At 36.1% G+C, this 20,848-nt stretch overlaps 1 protein-coding gene across 1 annotated transcript in view; it reads left to right on the top strand.

The window, feature by feature from the left end:
• LRP1B (LDL receptor related protein 1B) overlaps nt 1-20,848 on the top strand; it is a 1,301,643-nt gene that overhangs the window by 901,909 nt on the left and 378,886 nt on the right. The window contains exon 40 of the mRNA XM_040971988.1: nt 201-572. Within this exon, the coding sequence (XP_040827922.1) occupies nt 201-572 (372 nt within the window). The remainder of the gene's footprint in view (nt 1-200; nt 573-20,848) is intronic.

Below are 20,848 nucleotides of genomic sequence, written 5' to 3'. Positions count from 1 at the left end.
CTTACAGGCCATTACCAAGCCACTGGATTGGAAGTGGAGCAGCTGGAACACTAACTAGTGACAATGTGGGATGCCAACATTATAGTCAATGACTTCACTTACTGTGCCACAGTGCTGGATCCCATTATATTTGTATAAAGAAAAAACTTATTTGGGGAAAAAATGTGAACATGTATGTGTTTGTGTATTGTATTCTTTAGGAACCAATGTTTGTGCCAAAGACAATGGTGGCTGTAAGCAGCTCTGCCTTTATCGAGGATATTCTCGGAGAACTTGTGCTTGTGCCCATGGATATCTGGCAGAGGATGGTGTTACTTGCCTGAGGCATGAAGGCTATTTGCTGTATTCTGGGAGAACAATATTAAAAAGTATACATCTTTCTGATGAAAGCAATTTAAATTCTCCAATAAGACCCTATGAGAATCCACATTATTTCAAGAATGTTATAGCCTTGGCTTTCGACTATAACCAGAGAAGAAAAGGAACCAACAGAATCTTTTACAGTGATGCCCACTTTGGAAACATACAGCTTATTCAAGATAACTGGGAAGACAGACGAATCATTGTTGAAAGTAAGTAAAGTTTTATTTCAAGTAGTTTGGCAGAAATAAGTATCTTTTGGATTGCTACAGAAATAAGAGTGGTAAGTTCGTGTAAGCAATTTCATTTTTAAAAGTTTATTTTCAGCAGTGTGTATGTGTATGTCAACAGACGCCCCCAACAGATGTTGAAGAAGCTGTTAACTCCTTGCATAGAAGGTATGTGTGTTGTAATTACTGCCTCATAATAGTATAAATTTCTATGTGCCTTCCTAACGTTTCTACAAAGTAAGGAATACAAATCTATGAAATGCAGATTTTCAGTATAAACTGTGTAACTGATTTTCTTTCAGTGAGTAGATTTTATCCTTAAGTATATCTATATTCTAATATATATGTATAAATATATATAATATAAGCTAGATATGTTTCTCAAATGTCAAGTTATTTTGTATGCATTGATTGATTTAACTAGTAGTCTTGACAAGAAAATATAATTACAGACATAATGTAATGTTTTGGATAATACTTGTTCAAACATAGCTTCAATGTGTACTATCCACATAATTCAGAGAAGCTTCTTCTTGTAATCTGGCTTTTGCAGAGAGCAGCTTCTTATGTCTTTCATGACGTCTACCACTGTGTGGTTTCCAAATATCCCCCTCTTTTAAATATCAAATAATGTGGCCAACCTTCTATTTATTTGTTTTAAAAAATACAAAATAATATGTACATTGATGATTAGTTTCTCAAGAAGTGGTTCAGTATCAAATTTCTGCTTCATTATTGCAGGCCTCAATCCGACTAGCTAGCGATTCCATATATCCACATGCTAATTATGCACATATTCTTAATTTTAGCCATGAAATATCAAATCCATTATTAACATACCTGCTTCCTTTTCATCTAAAATACCTTTAATGTATAGGTTCCATCTTATTTTTGAAAGTCTGTGACTACAGCTGCACCAAGAGTATCCTAACCTCTTTTATCATTTGAATTCTCTGTAAATCTCTTCATCCTATACAACAGTGAAGTGAACAAATGTGTACGTGAATCCATTTATTCACATATTTGAATATTTCTTTTAACAAAAATTGCCTGAAAGATTCATGAAGCTGAATTAACATGTGTTTTGTTTCTTATAACTGATCATATTGCATTTTCAACTGTCTGTATAGAGGCAGTTTCCTCCTGTTTTTCCAATAATGATTTTGTCATTTTTTTTTACTAACCAATGAAATCTAATATGTAAACACTGCAGTCTCATCTCGTTGTGTGTTTAACCGAGAACTAATGAAATTCAGCATCTACTCATGTTTATTCTAATGCAATATCGGCTTTTTCTATCAAACCTTGTATTGCCCTTTGCCATCCCATACTTATGTTTGGGTCCGTTTTATTCTTCAACATTTGATATGCTTCATAATTGTCTTTCCTTATACAGCTTCTCCTCAGCCTTTCTGAATTGGTTCAGGAATTTACTGTAAATATACACTTTCATGTGTCTATTTTATCATACTTCTTGATGACTCATTTCAGAAACAGTCCGTTTTTGGCTTCCATGTGTCAGGACAGGAGGGAGTGGGTGTAAAAATAATTTTGATGGTGTTGATCATGGAGTTAATACATATTTGAAATGTATTGATTCTTTGTGAATCTGAAGTTTACATTATTATCCCCTTTGGCCTACTCTTTTCATAGACTCCAATAATTCAGATGTAGAAATGCTCCTTATGTAGCATAATATTAATTAACTTATTTTCTGTGCTCAAGGTTCTTGGTTAGACGCTATGAATAGAAAAACAAGTATGAGCCCACAGACCTGCAGAAGCTGTAGCTTAGGGAATTAGTGTAAATAAACAATGATGTAAAACAGGTAAGATACTGAAGCCCTACACAACAAAATAATCCACTTGGTGAAAAAATGAGAATCCCGTGAAAGTTTCAGAAGAGTGTGGTGTACAGAGCTGAGTTGAGGAAAGATAAAGGACACAGTGATTCCCTCTCTGATCTCATTTCCTACTGCCCGATCTGTCCACCTGAGGGACACTTATCGATCTGCATATCAGTGGTGATGAGTCATGAGCTATGATACAATTTTATGCTCTTAAGTACCTTTTCAGTGTTTTGTAACCATTTCCACTTCCAGTAGGAACTTGTATTGTTTCCGTATTTTTGTTGTTGTGCTGCAAGGAACGTTACAGTATGAATGCCGAAGGAAAAGAGTAATTAGTTTTATTCACTAGTTGAAGGGAAAACAGTGGAGGGCTGTAAAACACACCCTTATATCATAATACCTTACCAGAGACATTGGTATATTAGGAAACCATGTGTTTCATGCATGTTTTAAGAGGCTCCAGCTGACTGGTAATTGTGAGGAACCTTAAAGGCCTTGGTGAAGTCAGGGATACCGTAGGAGGTTTTGGGTATTTCAAAATAGATTTCATTGGTGGCAAAATAAAATTAAACCATATTTCATAAAGTATGTGTACAACTAAACCATTCTGCTTCTCCCACTCATAATCAAAGCAAGTAAAATCTGTAGCCTTAATGGTTGCTGGTATTGTCACGTTTGGAGAGAATAAGTGATACATAGTGGCTAGGATTTGGAATAAATTAAAATGAGGTTCATATTCCAGCTTACTATTTCTTTAAGGTGTATCACTAAGCATGAGTTTCCTCACTGACAAAATGGAAAATTAAGTCATAATTTTTCTGTGAAAGGCTGAAGAAAGACTACATAAAAAACTTACAAATAAGCACAATTCTAACTTAATAAATTGCATTATTGCACTTACGGGTAATTTAAGATAATTGTTTTGGTTTAAAATTATTTAACATAGGTATGAAAGTTTTAAACAATAGTAACAATTATAGTAATGAGTGTATTTAGGATGCATTAGAATTTTTTACACAATTAAGAATAACATATACTGATAATTACCATGAATTTTCTGAAAATCTCCATTACCACCAACTTCCTGTCTCCAAGAAGTTGCTATTTTATCCATTGATTTGCTAGACAGCTTACAGTTTGACGTAGCACACACACACACACAAAAAAAAACACAATAAATTCCGCCTTTGATAAATATAAATACATGCAAGTTAAAATGTGAAATATGTTGTTGCCTGGGTATTGAATTTTATTAAAAATCAATTCATATATTTATTTTTTTACATATTTAGCCAGTTACTAAAAAGTAAGTTTACCAATATTTGATTAAATATTTAAAACTATCAGAGAGCTAAAATATATGTACAAATCAGATTTAGAGTTAGATAATTAGTGTTGTCCAATATGGAAAAGAAAGGATAAACAATCTGTTTTAACTCATCAGTTTATATGGATTGTTTTTTTGCTCCAGAGTTTAAAAGAGGAGCTGAAAATTCAACACTCATTAAGTTCATATAACATACATTAGATTACTAGTTGTGAATAAGCAGAAATGAAAACGGCTTCTTTCAATTCTTTATGTACTCAGAGAAGGAAAGAGCAGAATAACTTGACAACTTGTTTTACCATAAAATCATGCCTGAAAAACAAGCCCTCTGCTAATACAGCATTAAAAATGCAGTTTATGTTTCTGCAGCTTTAAAACATCATATTGGTGCAGGCTTTGTGGTGCAGCTTTCATTTGCAAATTCTGCAACCACACTGGGTGGACCTAGCTTTAGCCTGGCCCATCCCTGGCCTGTAGCTCTCATTCAAATAAACGACTCTTAGAAAAAGTAGAACAAGAGAAAAAGAAACAAAAAAGGAAGCATTCAAAAACTGAAAAGTAAAATGTAATCATTAACCTCAAAAATGAAATCGAGCTTTCTTTGAATAGCAGTCAAACTAAATACAAACCAGAGAATGGTTGACACATGACACATTAAGGTCTCAGACTCTGGAACCTAAAGAGCAGCGCAGCATATTGGGACCAAGAACTGGGGTGAGACTGCTCTACAGGGAAGCAAGGCTGAGATCAGGCTGGCATGTCTGCCACCTAGGCCAAGGACATAGCATAGTACTCAAAGTGTAAAGACCATAGAGACAGCCTTGTCGCCAGTTCTAGCTTTCATGCTTTGTAAGTTGATGGTAATGCAACTTTTCATAAGTTCATAAGTGAATCATGGATAATAGGGCTGTGTTTTAAAACACAAAGGAAAAATTAAGGCAATTCCAAAGTCGCTCAATACAGGAGTACATGCTGATAAGAGAGGTTGAAAACATAACTCTTTTGCTCAAATGCGGTGGAGGCACCAATTTGTACAAAGGGGTCCTAATAACGGGTATTGTGGTACAGCCAGTTAATCCATGGCCTACAATGGTGGCACTCCATGCTTTACCTGTGATTCTACCCCCTGCTAATGCACCTAGAAATAGAACAACACAAGTACTGAGGACCCAGACATTCAAGTGGGAGACCATGGAGGGGTTGTAGTTTCATCCTGGCCTAGCTCCAGCTGTCACAGTTATTTTTTGAGTGAACCAGCAGATAGAAGAATTCCACTTCCCTCCCTCTTCCAACCCTTGCTTATCAAATTAATAAGTGAATACTGGGAAGTGAAGAGAATGGAAGGGAAGGGCAGAGGAGGTAAGAGAAAGGAAAGGAAAGGAAGGGAAGGGAAGGGAAGAGTTGAAGACAAACCAATTAGCCAGGGGGTGATTAATAATGAAAACTAATAGAAAACTGAAGGATAGTTTGGAAGCTTTTGGAGGGAGAGATCACCAAATAAAAGGCGTGGGGATACTATTAAAATATATAAAAAAGAGTGTGTACTCAAAATTATATGAATAAAAAAATAGTTTAAGATAAAAATTAAGCTTTTGGAAATAAATTTCACCATAATCATACTTAGAAAGATACTTCAATTTATACATTATAGTTCATGGTCAACTACAAAAGTGAGAATTGACAAATTAATGTTACTTAATCATTAATTTATAAATTTTACACAAATATAGCACAGAATCCAGTAGAGCGATCTGGGTCGATGCCATTTGGAGAGCTAATCAGCCCATACAAGATCTCTTTAACTCCCCTTCTCTCTGCCTTTCAAATAAAAGTAAAATAAATCTAAAAAAAAAAAAGACCTACTTGATGTTTATTATGGTTCAGAATACAGAGTAAAATAGTTTATTCTGTAGAATTTATCCTGCTGTTTTGTTTTAATCAAACATAGTATATAATTTTTTTCTTAACAATGCAAACACTAGTTTATTCAAATCATTTTCCTGAATTCAATTTAAAAATGCACTTTTAAAACTACTGTTCAGGGCATAGTGGTAGCCTAGCGGCTAGAATCCTCACTTTGCACATGCTGGGTTTTCGTATGGGTGTCGGTTCTATTCCCAGAGGCCCAGCTACCCATTCAGCTCCCTGCTTGTGGCCTGGGAAAGAAGTAGAGGATGGGCCAAGGCCTTGGGACCCTGTGCCTGCGAAGAAGACCCAGAAGCTCCTGGCTCCTGGCTTCGGATTGGCTCAGTGCCAGCCATTCTGGCTGCTTGGGAAATGAACCAAAGGATGGAAGATCTTCTCTCTGTCTCTCCTCCTCTCTGTAAAACCGACTTTGAAAAAAAAAAAAAAACTACTGTGTAGTCTAGAACAAAGAATGAAAGAATGCATGAGGTTTTAGTGGAAACAATTACAAGATGTTTCTGAGGAATATGAAAGATGATCTCAACTAGTGTTGCTAGATATCATTTTCATGAAGGGAAAACACAAATTCCATAGCTATGTGAATTGTCCTCAAATCATCTGAAAGCTAAATGCAATTACAGTGCCAGAATGCTCTTTCAGGAGACTACATGCTATTACTTGATATAAAAATACTATTCTTAAATTTACATCAAATTACAAAATGCTATGACTAGCCAGGACAATTTTGAATAGATATAAATTTGTATTCTATCCTTGTCAAATAGCTTCACTATGAAAAAAGGTAAAGTAATTAAAACAATGCGATGTCCTGAAAGAACAGTTAAATATAACAGAATAAGGGACTCTGAACAGATTCTACATTGAAGGAATATGAAAGAATGAAATTATAGCATACAATTATTTTAATGCAAAAATGTTAGAATCTTTGGTAGGGGTTTCCATAATTTTTTTGAAAATTCCTTATGTGTAAATTTTTTATCCATTACTTTTTAACATTACAACCAAGTAGAAAAACAATCTGCTGCATTTGATAAATTTTACCAGCTCAAACTGCATTCCCAAAAATAAATAAATAAAAAGAAATCCCAGTTTATAAGAGATGCAAAGTTATTCAAAATATCAAAGGAAATATAGAAAAAAAATGCCTTTTACTAACTCAGGGTAAGAATCCATTTTATTAGAAATAAAATGCTTCAAAAAGGATAAACTGGTAGCCATTTTCTTCATTGAAATCAAAACCCTTAAGAATATAATCTTTTTGGATTTGACTCCGACAGTGCTGGTTTGTCCTCAAAAGTCCTTCATACAGAGTTGCTATTAAGTCACGATAATTGCCCTTTATTTCTGTATAAACAGTGTGAATGAAAAGTTTGGCTTTTTTTTGTTTGTGTATTTTAATATTTATTTATTTATTGAAGGGTAGAGTTTACAGAGGGAGAAAAAGAAGGAGGCAGAGAGAGAAGAGAAGGAGACAGCAGGGCTGGGTTTGGGGAGGAGGTCCTCGATGTGCCTGTTGACTCTCCAGTTTACTGTGATAACCCAAGGGGTCTAAAGCTGGTCTGTAGTCTGGAGCCAGGAACTTTGGCCTGGTCCGCTCTGTGAGTGCAGGGGCAGAGACACTTGGGCCCTCTTCCATTGCTTTCCCAGGAGCATTTGCAAGGAGCTGATTTGGAGCTCTATCTGGAAGCACTATGGGATGCTGGTGCATCATCTATATGTCACAATGCCACAATGCAGCACCAGTCCTTTTTAGGTACTTTTAATTTGAATGACGAAAGTTGTAAATGAAAGTTGAGGGCAAAGAAAAAATTTGCAAAATAGTTTTGGAAGGGATATTTTTCATAAAATGAGATTAATGCCGTGAATTCAGTGGATGAATCAATATACTGTGAATTACAAATAGGTCTTGAAAGGCTTAGATGATGAATTTAAAATTTCTGACAGAAGAATCGACCACCTTTGGAAATAAGCAGGAACATGAGTAAATCCAAGTTTCTTTTAAAAGATGATTGTAACTTATAGGAGTGAAGTTGCCAGTTATTTTTTTTGGAAAGGGAAAGATAATTCAGTTTTATTAGCACAGTAAAATGCATCATGTTCTTAATTGCATATGCAAAATTAAACAAAGTTTACTAGAAAGCAGGAGATATTATAGACATTTTCAACCTGCTGATCTGAATTTTCAGCATATATAGCTAGCTGGTGAGCAAAACAAAAACAAAAATAAAAAACTAAGTGGAGAGGGAAAGAAAGGGAAAAGGAAGAGGAATAGGAGAGAATATCTAAAGAATTTATGTTCAAGGAAACCACTAAGTTAACTGTGTTTGCCAGGAAGGAAAGTTATGAACAGGTTCTTTTCTTATTGAATTTTACTAATGTAGCTTTAAGTGTGACCTAATTAAGAGATTTATTTAAAGAAGACGACGACGGGGACGCGTGCTGCAAGTTGTTTATAGCTCTTTCTTTGTAACACCTATCGTAGTGGGACTGACATCATCAAGGATGGCCGTCTCCCGAGAGCCTCATGCCGTATTCAGACAAGTGCTTTTGTCTATTCCAAAGCTAATTAGCCTTTTTAGCTTTCAACGAAGCAGAATTTCTAATGTATTCTATGACTCACTGACATGTTGTTAAAGCTCAGCGTTAAATGGTGCTCTCTCCTCTGTCTCCCCTGATTCCTTCCTGCTTTCTTGGGTAAATCACATCTAATCACCTTTTCTTTCTTTCATAGAATCTTTTTTTAATGACTTCATTACTGACATCGGTGCCTTAGTTCACTTGAAAATCTCCCCAAATTTTAAATATCACTTTCTGATGTTATTGTTCTCTTGTTTTTCTTTCTCATGTACCTTGAAAATAACCTGGACCTCATCATTCCTTTGAACTGCTTTATCTGAAGTCCTTGAAATTATTTTTCTTCTATTGGAACACAGTCAAAGTTTACTGTGTCTAGTTCATTCTACCATTTCTGTTGGCCTGTTGTTTCTTTACCTAAAACATGTTAATTGCCATAAACTTTCAACTTTATTCTTCAGTTGATTCTCTGTTGACCATGCTTATTATTTTTTTTAATCCAGGGCTGCAGTAAAATGCAAGATATTTAAAGCTGTTTCTATCACTTCTTACATAAATTTTTACCATGTATCTTTCTGTTTATGACTGTATAAGTATAATTCCTATATGTATTTTCTCAGTATCAATGGGCATATTTTCCCTTTCAGGGAATTCAATTCATTGTGACAATTCACACTAGGAACATCAGTATTTATTCTTCTCCCAAATACAAACTGTTAATCTCCTCAGTAATAGAATAATATGAAATGTCTAGATAGTTAGTGAGAACTTTATATTTGTTCACATAAACTCACAATCAGCAAATCAAAATTATTTTCCCATCTAGAAATAAGCACCTCTCACTGGATCTAGCCTCACACTCACAGTATTTTTAAAAATGTATTTTTGTTTGAATGCCCATTTACATAGAAAATTAGAGACAAAAATTCTTCCATCTAGTGATTCATTCTCCAAATAGCCTCATTGACCACGGCAGAGCCAATCCAAAGCCAGGAACCTGGGGCATCCTCTGCTGCATCCCCATGCCTGCATAAACAGGGAACTAGACCTGAAATGGAGCACCTGATTCAAGAACCAGTGCCCATATGGGTGGCTGTGGCTACACACAAATGATTAGTTTGCTCTGCCACTGTGCCAACCCCACAATTACAATTTAGTCTCCCTGCTCTTATATCTCCAGATTTATTTATTTACCAAGTGCTTTTCTTATCTATAGTTACTATTATGAGGCTGGTTTTAATTTCTTTATGGCTGGATAATAATCTTTTACTAGATTTCCCAGCCTTTAATTTCTTAGAAATTTCTATGTATCATACACAATCCTGCTTTCATTGATTTTTTTTTCCCAAAATACTAACTGGATTTTGCTTGTTTGTTGTTTTGCGGGGCAAAGGAGTTGTGAGTTTTTGTTTCTTTCCTTGTTTATTTGTTTTATCTCAAATTATAATCCACCTAAGTTCCTTTAAAGATTTATCATTTTAAATGGTCTTTGCCAAGTTGATGTGTCACACCAGTTGATTTTGTTAATCAACTCTGTCGTCTAGCCCCACTGACATCCTTGTCCCAAGTGCACACTGTGTTCCCCTAACTTCACATTTTTACCCACATAGCTGGACTAGAACAACAGCGATGTTGTGGAATTCTCCTGTGGTCCTAGTTGTATTCCTCTCTTGGATTTCTGGACACTGCCAGGAATTTTTCTTTCAGTTACATGACAGAGGGGACTCTTGTTCCAGTAATAGAATATCTTTGCATAAGGAAAAGAAAGACCTGGGAGCAAAGAGGAAGAGATAACGGAAAGTAGCATAGTTTATGTGACAGAATGAATTCCTGCCATTAATAAAAATCAAAGCACTTTCTCTATTTCCTATTCCTTATATTTTAAATATTGTTGATAATTTATCTTTGGTGAAGTGCAATATGGAAGCAAAATTAATGAAATGTTGATAAATATCTATATAACAAAATTACATGAATGTGTGTCTTACCATTAATCACATCTTAATACATTCTTTTTGGGTTATGACTTTTTAACCTAGGCTCATAGAAGCACACACATCTATAATGATATCTAAACATAGAATTCACCATTAATTCATGAACCACAAAAAATGCCAAACCTGTATCATGTTCTCTGATGCTGGTGTGTTCTCACAGCTCTGGGATGCGAATGGCTGGATATGGTGAGATGAACCGGCCAGTAGGTCATCAGATGCAGCCCTACATGCATGAGATGACAGGAGTGCTTTCCTCGGGAGCAACTAGTGTTTGTTAAAGTACCTATTGGTTGTGCCTATTAGGCCTGTAGCTAATGAGGTAAAGCATTATTAATTTATTTGTCATTCAAAACACTTTTACAATACAATAACCTTTCTTCTTCTCCATTACCAAATACAAAAGAAGTAGAGTTCAGTGAAGCAATGAATATTTTTAAATCATTGAAAAAAAAAAAAACTTCCCAAATGGATTTTTATTATTGTCTTCATTTTATGTGCTTAAGCTTTTGATTAACATTTTTTCTCTGCCTTAATGGCCACTGTGCCATCTTTATATAGGTTCATAGGATGTTAACTGATCATATCAGACAATTGGATCCACTAGCTCCCCATCTTCCTTTCATGTTTCGAGACCACCAGCTTCTTGTTCTTCATATAGCATGTAATGTATTAAAATGATGACCATGGTATTGGGTAATAGTAGAACCTCTTTCTGCCTCTCTGTGTTTTGGTATCCTACACTCAATCTTTATTTTATTCCCATTCCTCTCTTCTGTGGCTGTTATAATAACTGTGCTGTTTATGCTGAGATGCAATTCAGTAATTGATAAAATGCTCCTAATATAGTATTATATAATTATTTAGGTCATTTGGACATTTTTTTTCAAATTTTCCCCTATGACTTACCTCCGCTGCTAATTTTGTGTATCAAGTATGTGTGAAGATTGCAAGGAATTACATGGAGGGTAGTCACATTTCAGGCTGGTGTTTTTGGGTATATTGTGGAGTAAGTCTGTCACTTGAAGAGTTATGAATGACGGTTACATGATAAGAACCATAAAATGTTATATAGGTTTATCCTACAGGGTTTTATTCTAATTTGCCTAAAAATCCTGGCACAGAAATAAGAGGATAATTCTCATATTTTCTGAAACACATACCAAAGTAAACATCCTAATTCAGATATGTTATTTGTCAATATGGCTAATAGTGATAGTGTACTGAATGGGGCATTCTGTGTGTTGCACAGGAATAATACATTAAAGATGCATTTTCTTAGGTATCATCACTTGGATAACTTATGCTCACACTGCTTAGGATTCTGTTTCTTTTCCATACAGCAAAGTCAAGTGTGTATCAATAATAATATCCAAGAGTTTTCACAAGCAATTACAAGCAGCCTTGTTATATTGTGGGTGGTTTTTTTTTTTTCATCCTCGAATAGCTTTTTTCCTGTATAAGAATGGGCATTGGGCCTAGTTCACTATTTCTGAGTCCATGACAGATCCTCAGGATACTATTTTGATTGTTACAAATGCGTTTGGTGGTAGTGTGACCCTGGCTGAAGAGCTGTGGAATTTAATAAGCAATCAGTGAATATTCATCAGAGGAAGGAACCATGTGCTCTTTCAAGGTCAAGATTCGTGCACTTGTAGAATTTGAAAGGTAGAAAAGAAATTTTATCAGTAGGAATAGTTACAAGTCAATATGCCTCAGATATGGTATCAGTATAATGAGCATTTTAATAGACCCATAAAACGAAAGGAAATCTGCATCAGAATGATAAAAGTTTTGTATAGTACATGGTCTGAAATGCCAGTGGTGTTTTTTTTAATATTCATACTTAATCAACTGTGACCCATAACTACAAATGGAAAATGACTATTTTCTGAGTTATTAATATTTGCAGGTTATTAGTATTTTCTCAGAATAATATTAAGGCAACAAGCATTTACTTTAAAAAGCATCTGCTGACTTATAACTTCTAAGAGTAAAAAAGACTTCAGAACATAGCATGAATATAGTTTTATTCATGTGCCACTCTTGCTTCTCCAGGGCCCAAAGTATTGTAGACACAGCACTTGAATCTAGTTTATGTCACTGTTTAACTTGTTGAAGGTGAACACAGTAATTGCTTGCTTGTTGTATACTGCACATTTCTATATAGAAAGAATTGTTTTGATAGTAAATCTGAAAGTGAATTTAGTATCTGGATGTCTTTAATCCAGATACTAAAAAAATATGAGATTTGTGTAAACATAACATTTTCTTGTATTTGAGCAGACAGTGGTTCCCAACTGTCTGTCAATTCTCGGAGAATATAAACTCCCTATAGCCTTTAATGTTGAATCATGGCTTTTATACTAAACTCTTTAATTCAGTTTGTCAAATGTTTCCTTTATATCTATCAAGAACAGAATCTGCTTAGTTGCACTGAAAATGAAATATTAAAAGCACTATCATCGCATAAGTAATTGTGTTTTTGTACTATTCATCTTTTTAGCAAAAGGACTTTACATCAATCTTACAAATCCACTGGAATCATATCTGTTTATTCTTTATAGGAAACATTGGAATATTTTATGTCCCACTGATAAAAAAAATAATCTTTATTAGCATGAAACATTATTCTTTCAGCTTTAGGTGAGAATGAATTAATAGATGATGTCCACTTACTTATACTCTCTGATCCTTTTCCTTTATTGAATTTGTTCCACAAATAGTTTCCAAATGTTTAATATATGCTAAGAATTGTAGGGATATATGACTCAGCATTTTTAAGCACTCCTCATTTGGAACATTAGGCATATTACTGCCAAAGAACTGTTAGCATTGAATATATGAACTACAAGCCAAATAATTCTTCTCTTGGTGCTCATCCTGAATAAGGTAGTGATTTTGTTCAATAATGCTGATAGAACTACTTTCATAGATTCGGATTTTCTCACTACTTAAGCCCTACATAGGTTAGCTTTGTACAAATATTTCAAAGTGCAAACTATTGCATGCGGTACTGTCATTTAATTTATGCAAAATTAATAGTGCCATTTGACAAACTCTGGGACTCAAATTATTTTCTGTTCAAGAGTTCATGTCATATTAAAAGTATACAAATAATGTGTATTTCCTTGTCCATGAACTCATAAGTCTAGGCTTTCGGAGACCTGTGTGACTCATTTTGATGATGTGACCTAGGTCACATTATGCAGCTACTTGTAATCAGTGTTCTTGGACTCTTGCAGATCTGTGATAAGTCAATATCCTATTGATGTTGAAATAACTGTCTTTGAATAAGTGAGAATTGAATTAAGATCCTGGCTCTGCTCCTACACTGTGATGTAATGTGCTTAAGCTTCCTGAAAGTTAAGGGGAGTAATACCACCAACTAAGAATTTGCATGAGGATTAGGAAAACCAGGTGGAGAGTTTTTCACAGTCCTTGGCATGTCAATCTGTCCCATCAAAAACCATCATTCTTTCAACCTAGTGAGCTTTCAGCTTAGTGAGTTAGATGCTGATTATTGCATCCTTGTTCCTTAGTAGGGTGCCTGGGATCAGTGCCCAACCCTTGCTCCCATTTCCAGTTTCCTGTCTGTAAACCTGCCAGGAGGCAGCAGGTGATGTCCTTCAAATACCTGAATCTCTGCCACACATGTGGAAGACCTGGACTGGATTTCTAGCTCCTGGCTCCAGTGCTGGCCATTGCAGTCATTTGGGGAAAAATCCTGGAAATGGGAAGTCGGTGTTCCTTCTATAGATGCTGCTTGAATAAATAGCTCTCTATGTAAAGGTTTGTAGTATCTGGTAGTTCTCCAGGCCAAAACCAATAGCTGGGAATTCAATCCATGTCTCCGAGTAGGTTGCAGGAACTAAGAGATTTGGGTCAACACTCACTGCTCAGGGTGTGGATTAACTGGGAGTGTGTATCAGGCACAGAGCTGGGACGCAAACCCTACACTCTGATATGGATTGTAGATATAAAATACAGACAGATGTCCTCTACCTCAGGTTTTAATGGGCTTAAGAACTGTACTGACTTTGAAAGTCTCATACGCAACAAGTGAGCACTGCAAACTCTACAGGAACTTTATTAACACTGGCCTTCAGAATAAATACCCACAGATGTTGCATACCAATGCTACTGGTTTCTTACTCCAAGAGAACATCTAATGAAGTGAAGTCCACAGAACCACACATGGCATTTCACGGTTGCCTTCAGCATACTCCTGTGTTTCATGGTTTGTTGTTCTTCTCATCTTTTTTTTAAAGATTCATTATTTTTATTGCAAAGTCAGATATACAGAGGAGAAAGAGAGACAGAGAGGAACATGTTCTGTCCAATGATTCACTCCCCAAGTGGCTTCAACAGCTGGTGCTGCGCTGATCCAAAGACAGAAGCCTGGAACCTCCTCCAGGTCTCCCATGCAGGTACAGGGTCCCAAGGCTGCTTTCCCAGGCTGCAAGCAGGAACTGGATGGGAAGCAGGGCTGCCAGAATTAGAACCAGCAGCTATGTGGGATCCTGGCGAGTTCAAGGTGAGAACTTTAGCCACTAGGCCACCATGCCGGGTCCTATTCTTGTCATATTATAGTAGAAAAGTAGAGGTGTTTAGTATGTTTTCCCAGTTTTCATCACTTCCATTTTGCATATTGAGTTATTTGGAGTATAGTGGTTAAAATTCTGGATTGTGAAATGTTTCTCTATGTTAAAATCATGGGTTATGCTTAATAATAATTCTGTGAATATTAAAAATCATAGGCTATGCTTAGTAATACTTCTCTGAGTGTCACAAATTATCTCTCCATGTATCAGTTTTGGTATCCATGAATTGGGATAGTAATAGCACCTATTATAATATGCCAAATATTTACAATGGCGCCACCCCCTTACGTGTGTGTCCATATACACACATATCTACAACACATTCACATTCTGTTAATGTTGGCTATCATTTCCTTTGCATACACCCTTTTCATCTTCTTTGGTTACTTTCAAACCATTCTTTGTTGTTAGTTCTGTTCTTTTGGAAGTTATAATTATTGTCTAATGTTTTAGCAGTGGTCTGCTTTTGCTTTTGTTGTGGCTGGAATCTATCGTCTCCGTGTGAGAGGTTTTACTATAGTGAACTGTAGCAAATGTGCAGAACCCGAGCACTTCTGGGGCCCACTAGATCCAGGTATGTGGCATTTGTCCTAGAGCTCTTTCTGTGTGAGAAGCCGAAGTCACTCAACCAGCCAGAATTGGCAAAAAACTCAGTCCTGCTGTGTACCCTCACTTGGTGTCTTTGAAAGGACTTGAAACCACTAACTAGCACTGGTGCTTAGTGGGGCATTGTGCAGACTCCAGCACTGTATGTTTGAACATTCAAAAGGTAAGGACCAGAGAGGGTCCAACAATGTAATGGTACCAAGGGACAATGTCCATTGTGTATGTGACAGCCCAAAGGCATCATTTACCTTTTGAACAGGTTGGGTAAGTCCACGTTCCGTAGCACAGTGCTAAGAACCTGCACAGTTTTGAGAAATGGTGGAAAAATGAGGCTAGGACACAGGAAACCTGACCATGATGCCTAGTATGCTTGGGTTCCAGTGGCAGCAAATAATGCCTCACAACATCCCATCGAGGAGAGCGAGTGGCAGAAGGATGTAAATTGGAAGGGGCATGCTTCTGGGAATCCTGGGCACAGAGTGCCATAGTTACTCTACACACATTTCCCATGTTCTTTATAATGCTGCGTGTTATAAGGGAGCAAACTGCTATTGTTATTGTCATAGATCTTTTAGGGTTACTGCAGTCACAGTGTTTTTCTGCTACTATGCTAAAATGTCTCTGGATCCTGCAGATGAGAATAAGCAGGAATCCCTGTCCTATAGAATAAGGCAAGGGGTAAGGGGATTCCAGCAGTGACTCCTTTCACAAGATGATACATGCTCACAGTCTGTTCTCTTTTCCTTTAAAGATTTATTTATTTTTTGGAAAGGAAGATTTACACAGAAAGCTGGCTCACTGCTGAAATGGTCCAACCAGTCTGAGCTGAGCCTCTCTGAAGCTTTTCTGGGTCTCCCACCTGGGTTTAGGGGCCCAACCACTTGAGCCATTCTCTTCTGCTTTCCCAGACCAGAAGCAGGGAGCTGATTGGGAAATATGGTAGCCTGGTTTAAGAAGCAGTTCCCAGGACCGGCATGATGGCACAGTGGTTAAGGTCCTCACCTTGCATACTCAGGATCCCATATGGGCCAGTTCTAATCCCAGCAGCCCCGCTTCCCATCCAGCTCCCTGCTTGTGGCCTGGGAAAGCAGTGGAGGATGGCCCAAAGCATTGGGACCCTGCACCTGTGTGGGAGACCCAAAGAGGCTCCTGGCTTCGGATTGGCTCTGTTCCATCCATTGCAGCCATCTGGGGAGTAAATCATTGGATGGGAGATCTTCCTCTCTGTCTCTCCTCTCTATATATCTGCCTTTCCAATAAAAATAAAGTAAATCTTTAAAAAATTAAAAAAAAAAAACCGAAAAACAGAAAAAAAAAAAACTTAAGAAGCAGTTCCCGTATAGGATGCTGGCTCTTGTAGGTCCAGGATTAGGTTTTTATGTTTGTTTGTTTTTGTTTTTTAATTTTAACTTTTATTTATTTATTTTTTAATAATCTTACTTAGTTGATTAGGATACAAAGGGTCAAGAACTACAGGAAAGTGGGTAATACCATTGTTTCCACACTAATATCATCATTTTTTTCCCCCTGTATCTGGGGTCAGGGAAGAAACAAAGGGAGAAGCCCCACCCAGCCTCCCACCCATCCCAGGTTCCCATGTGAGGCACCACCCAAGGGTCCTGCTAAAGCAGTTTTGATAGTTCAACAGTTCTGAATTTCTGCCAGTCTCGCCGTTCCAATCATGATGAAAGAATTAGGTTTTATGCAACTGTACCAGTTCCATTATGTTCTCTTGATTTTGTGTGGGATGTAATGATAATTCCTTCTCTGAAGCACAGTGAGTGACCATGAGTTTTCTGGTCAGTTGCGCTTCCTTAGCTCCTAGCCTGTGATGCCTGTGGATCATCATATAGCTAACTCTGCCTGATTAGCCATCATGCATGTGGGCCACACCGAGACATCATTTGACCTTCTCCCCTGCAATTTGGATTCTCCTTATTTGTTGTTCCTGGGTCTCAATTTCGCTGGGATTTCTTCTTTTTATGCTGTCATCTAGCACATAATGTCCTATTGAGTTCCCAATATTCCCTTATTGATTTCTGCATTTTTTTTTCTTGCACACTACTTTCAAGATGCAGCTATTTGTTGTTTGCTTCTTCTCTCTGTAATAGAAACAGATTCCTGGGCCACCTTGGAAATCTGTTATACTGTTCTGTTACAAACATCTTCAATAGGATGCTACAGGTTTTTCCCAGTAAAGTGGCAGTATTGTTTTTTTTTTTAAGATTTATTTATTTTTATTTCAAAGTCAGATGTGCAGAGAGGAGAGATAGAGAGGAAGATCTTCCGTCCAATGATTCACTCCCCAAGTGAGGCGCAATAGCCGGTGCTATGCCCATCCGAAGCCAGGATCCAGGAACTTCTTCTGGGTATCCCACATGGGTGCAGGGTCCCAAAGCTTTGGGCCGTCCTCGACTGCTTTCCCAGGCCACAAGCAGGGAGCTGGATGGGAAGCGGGGCTGCCGGGATTAGAACCAGCACCCATATGGGATCCCGGTGCGTTCAAGGCAAGGACTTTAGCCACTAGGCCACACCGTTGGGCCCAAGTGGCAGTATTGTATATTGAGTCTTTACAGCTCATCAAGTGAATTGCAATGGTGATTATTTGTATTACTCACTGATATGACAATGTGTTCTGAAAAGTTGAAAAGTAAAATGTTTTTTGCTATATCCCTACAGCTGAGGAAAGTTTATGACACATAATAGGTTCTTAATATTTGTTTTATGAAACAGCTTTATGATATTTCCTCTTTTCACATTTCACAAATTTTATTAGCAGGGTCACATTTCATATTACAGTATGGCATACATGACTAGGTGATGGCTATCTGGACTCACTGAATAAACAAATATAAACATTTTAAAGACAATGTGAACTAAATTTCTTTAAGAATCAGAATCTCAGGTACATGAGACTAAACTTGGTTTTTTTTTCATCAACTGAAATGATAGTGTCTTTTAACATGAAAAATTAAGTTGTAATTAAGAGAACAAATTATTTTCTTGGGGTAAGGGATTAAAATGTTCATTTTTATGCAATTGCAATGCCTTGGAATCCTGAGTGAGAGGCTGTTAGAAGGTAACCAATGATTAATGTAGTGAGTTTTGTTTTTAAAGCATCCTGAAGTGTCAATGGGCTTTAAATGTAACATTTCTAAGTCAACAGTCTGTTTTGAAGAGGAACATTATCCAAAAAAGAGTTTTTTGATTTAAACAATACAGTTGTGAAACCAGTGTACTGGGAATATTTTTTGCTGCTACAGCAAGATAAATAATCAGAGTATTATTATTTATTTTGCCTAGAGCTCAATTGCGATATGCTTATGGGCCATGGGAGTGAAATTGTTGTTCTTCTTTATTTGACCCAGTTAACTGTACTAGAGTGAGAAGAATTTTTTATTTGTAGACCCTGAATTATCTGACACACAGAAATTTTGCAGCAGCGCAAGAGCTGCTGTTTATATGAAAACAGGGCCTGCCTTTTAAGGTTAATGAAGTATTCTTATCAAACCCCATTTAAATATATTGCATTCATTTTAAATGGTGCATTGACATTTTTCACAGTCTGACTTAAAAAGATTCGCTTCTGTGTACCTTAGCAATTTAATCAATAATTACAGCTTGTTTAAGAGGTGCTGAACCATTGAGGTAGCCTGCTGAAACCACTGAAAAGTTTTGACATCAATTCTGTTGGATTTTACAGTGCTTTTTATTATTATATTACATTAAAATTGTCCTAATTGAAGATCATTCAACAACTGTGAGCATATTAGGAACATCATGATATAAACATGATTAAGCTTGAACTGACACAGTATTTAGACACACTCTGAAGAAGTATTTATTTTTAGCTTTTAGTTCCAGATTTTGTTTATCATAAGTCAGCATGTCAAAACTGGATGATTTAAGAAAAATTTATACTACTATCTGTTCATGAATGATGGTTAGTTTTACTTGTAATCTGGCCTGGAATGTGCTTCACAATGGTTTCCAGTGAATGTCTAAGCTAGATATTGCTGTAATGGTAGTATGTAGATATGATGGGGTCTATAATCTTGTTATTTGAAATTATGAAGAGTGCATAATATAAATTTTATATCATATATTAAAAAGTATATGAAATTTTATATATGAAAATTATATGTAATTTTATATATAAAATATTATACATTTATGTTATATAGGTATAACAAACCTTATATATATGAAGTTGCATTTTTTTTTGCTTCTATCTTATCATTTACAGTTTTGGAAGTTGATAAGCCACTCGCTACTTTAGTATTTTTTATTTTGCTTACATTTTCCAATTATCTTTGTGCTTTATGCATGTTACTTTTTGGATTGTATAATGTTTTGTTGATATTTCAGAAGGGACTGGATATCAATGTATTTCATCAGTTTGATACTATTAAGTTTTTAGGTATATATAAAAGCAATTTGATGCTTATTATTTTCTTGAACTGTATCACATATTGTGCTATTATAATGTTCACCAATTTAAGATGGCATATTTATTCCCATGAATAAATATTCTTAGGGAACCACTCCAGAGTCTATGCCACTTGCAAGATTCAACACAATCATTTCACCCCTAAGATTAAATATTTTTGAGAAGGTATTCTAATATGTCCAAGGCCTTTTTTTGTATTTTGTCTTAGTTTTAGTTTTAGTATAGATAGTTACATAATCAAAAATCTTTTGAGTTCTACTCTTTATAAAGACACCCAGGCAGGAGGCATTCAAGTGAGTACATTGTAGTTCCTTATCTTTTGTTGTTTAGTACAAGAGAATTGAAACCTGATAAATAAATGTAAAATATGGCAGAATGGGCTAGTAAGATACATTGAATACATTCGTTATTATCAAGGAATCAAAGTACATTATAAAAGACAAAGACATAAACAACAACAACAAAAAGATGTGAATTGTGTGTGCCAGAGAGAAAAATAAGGGTACAAATGGATTTTGAAATGCATTCAAATAAAATCATAAACTTTCAAATTGTTTCTGGTGGATCTTAGAAATATACTATAATCTATGGATCAAGAAAACAAGCAGATGCAGTAGAGTTTCAAAATAAATCTAACAGTGATGGGCAAGGTCTGTGGGAGGTGAATGGATCCTATGGTCATTCGAGCTGGAAACCTTAACAAACCAAGGTTTCTCATCCTTGCCAAGCCTATATTTTCATCAGCGTAGATGCAACCAAAATGAACTCTGCTTTCTAATGGTGCACTGTACAAGATGTCTACAAGATAAGTGTGAAAGATGACTTCAAAGCCAGGATAATGAGAGTGAACAACGTGAAAATTGGGGCTTTTCATTCTTTAGAGAGCTGACTCTCTACACTGCGTTTGTTTTTCTTTCTGATTCATTTA

The sequence above is a fragment of the Ochotona curzoniae genome, unplaced genomic scaffold (genome assembly GCF_017591425.1).
Source record: "Ochotona curzoniae isolate NIBS_2020 unplaced genomic scaffold, NIBS_Ocur_1.0 contig_2210, whole genome shotgun sequence".
NCBI classification, from domain to species: domain Eukaryota; kingdom Metazoa; phylum Chordata; class Mammalia; order Lagomorpha; family Ochotonidae; genus Ochotona; species Ochotona curzoniae.
This window is presented reverse-complemented; position numbering and strand designations above follow the sequence as displayed.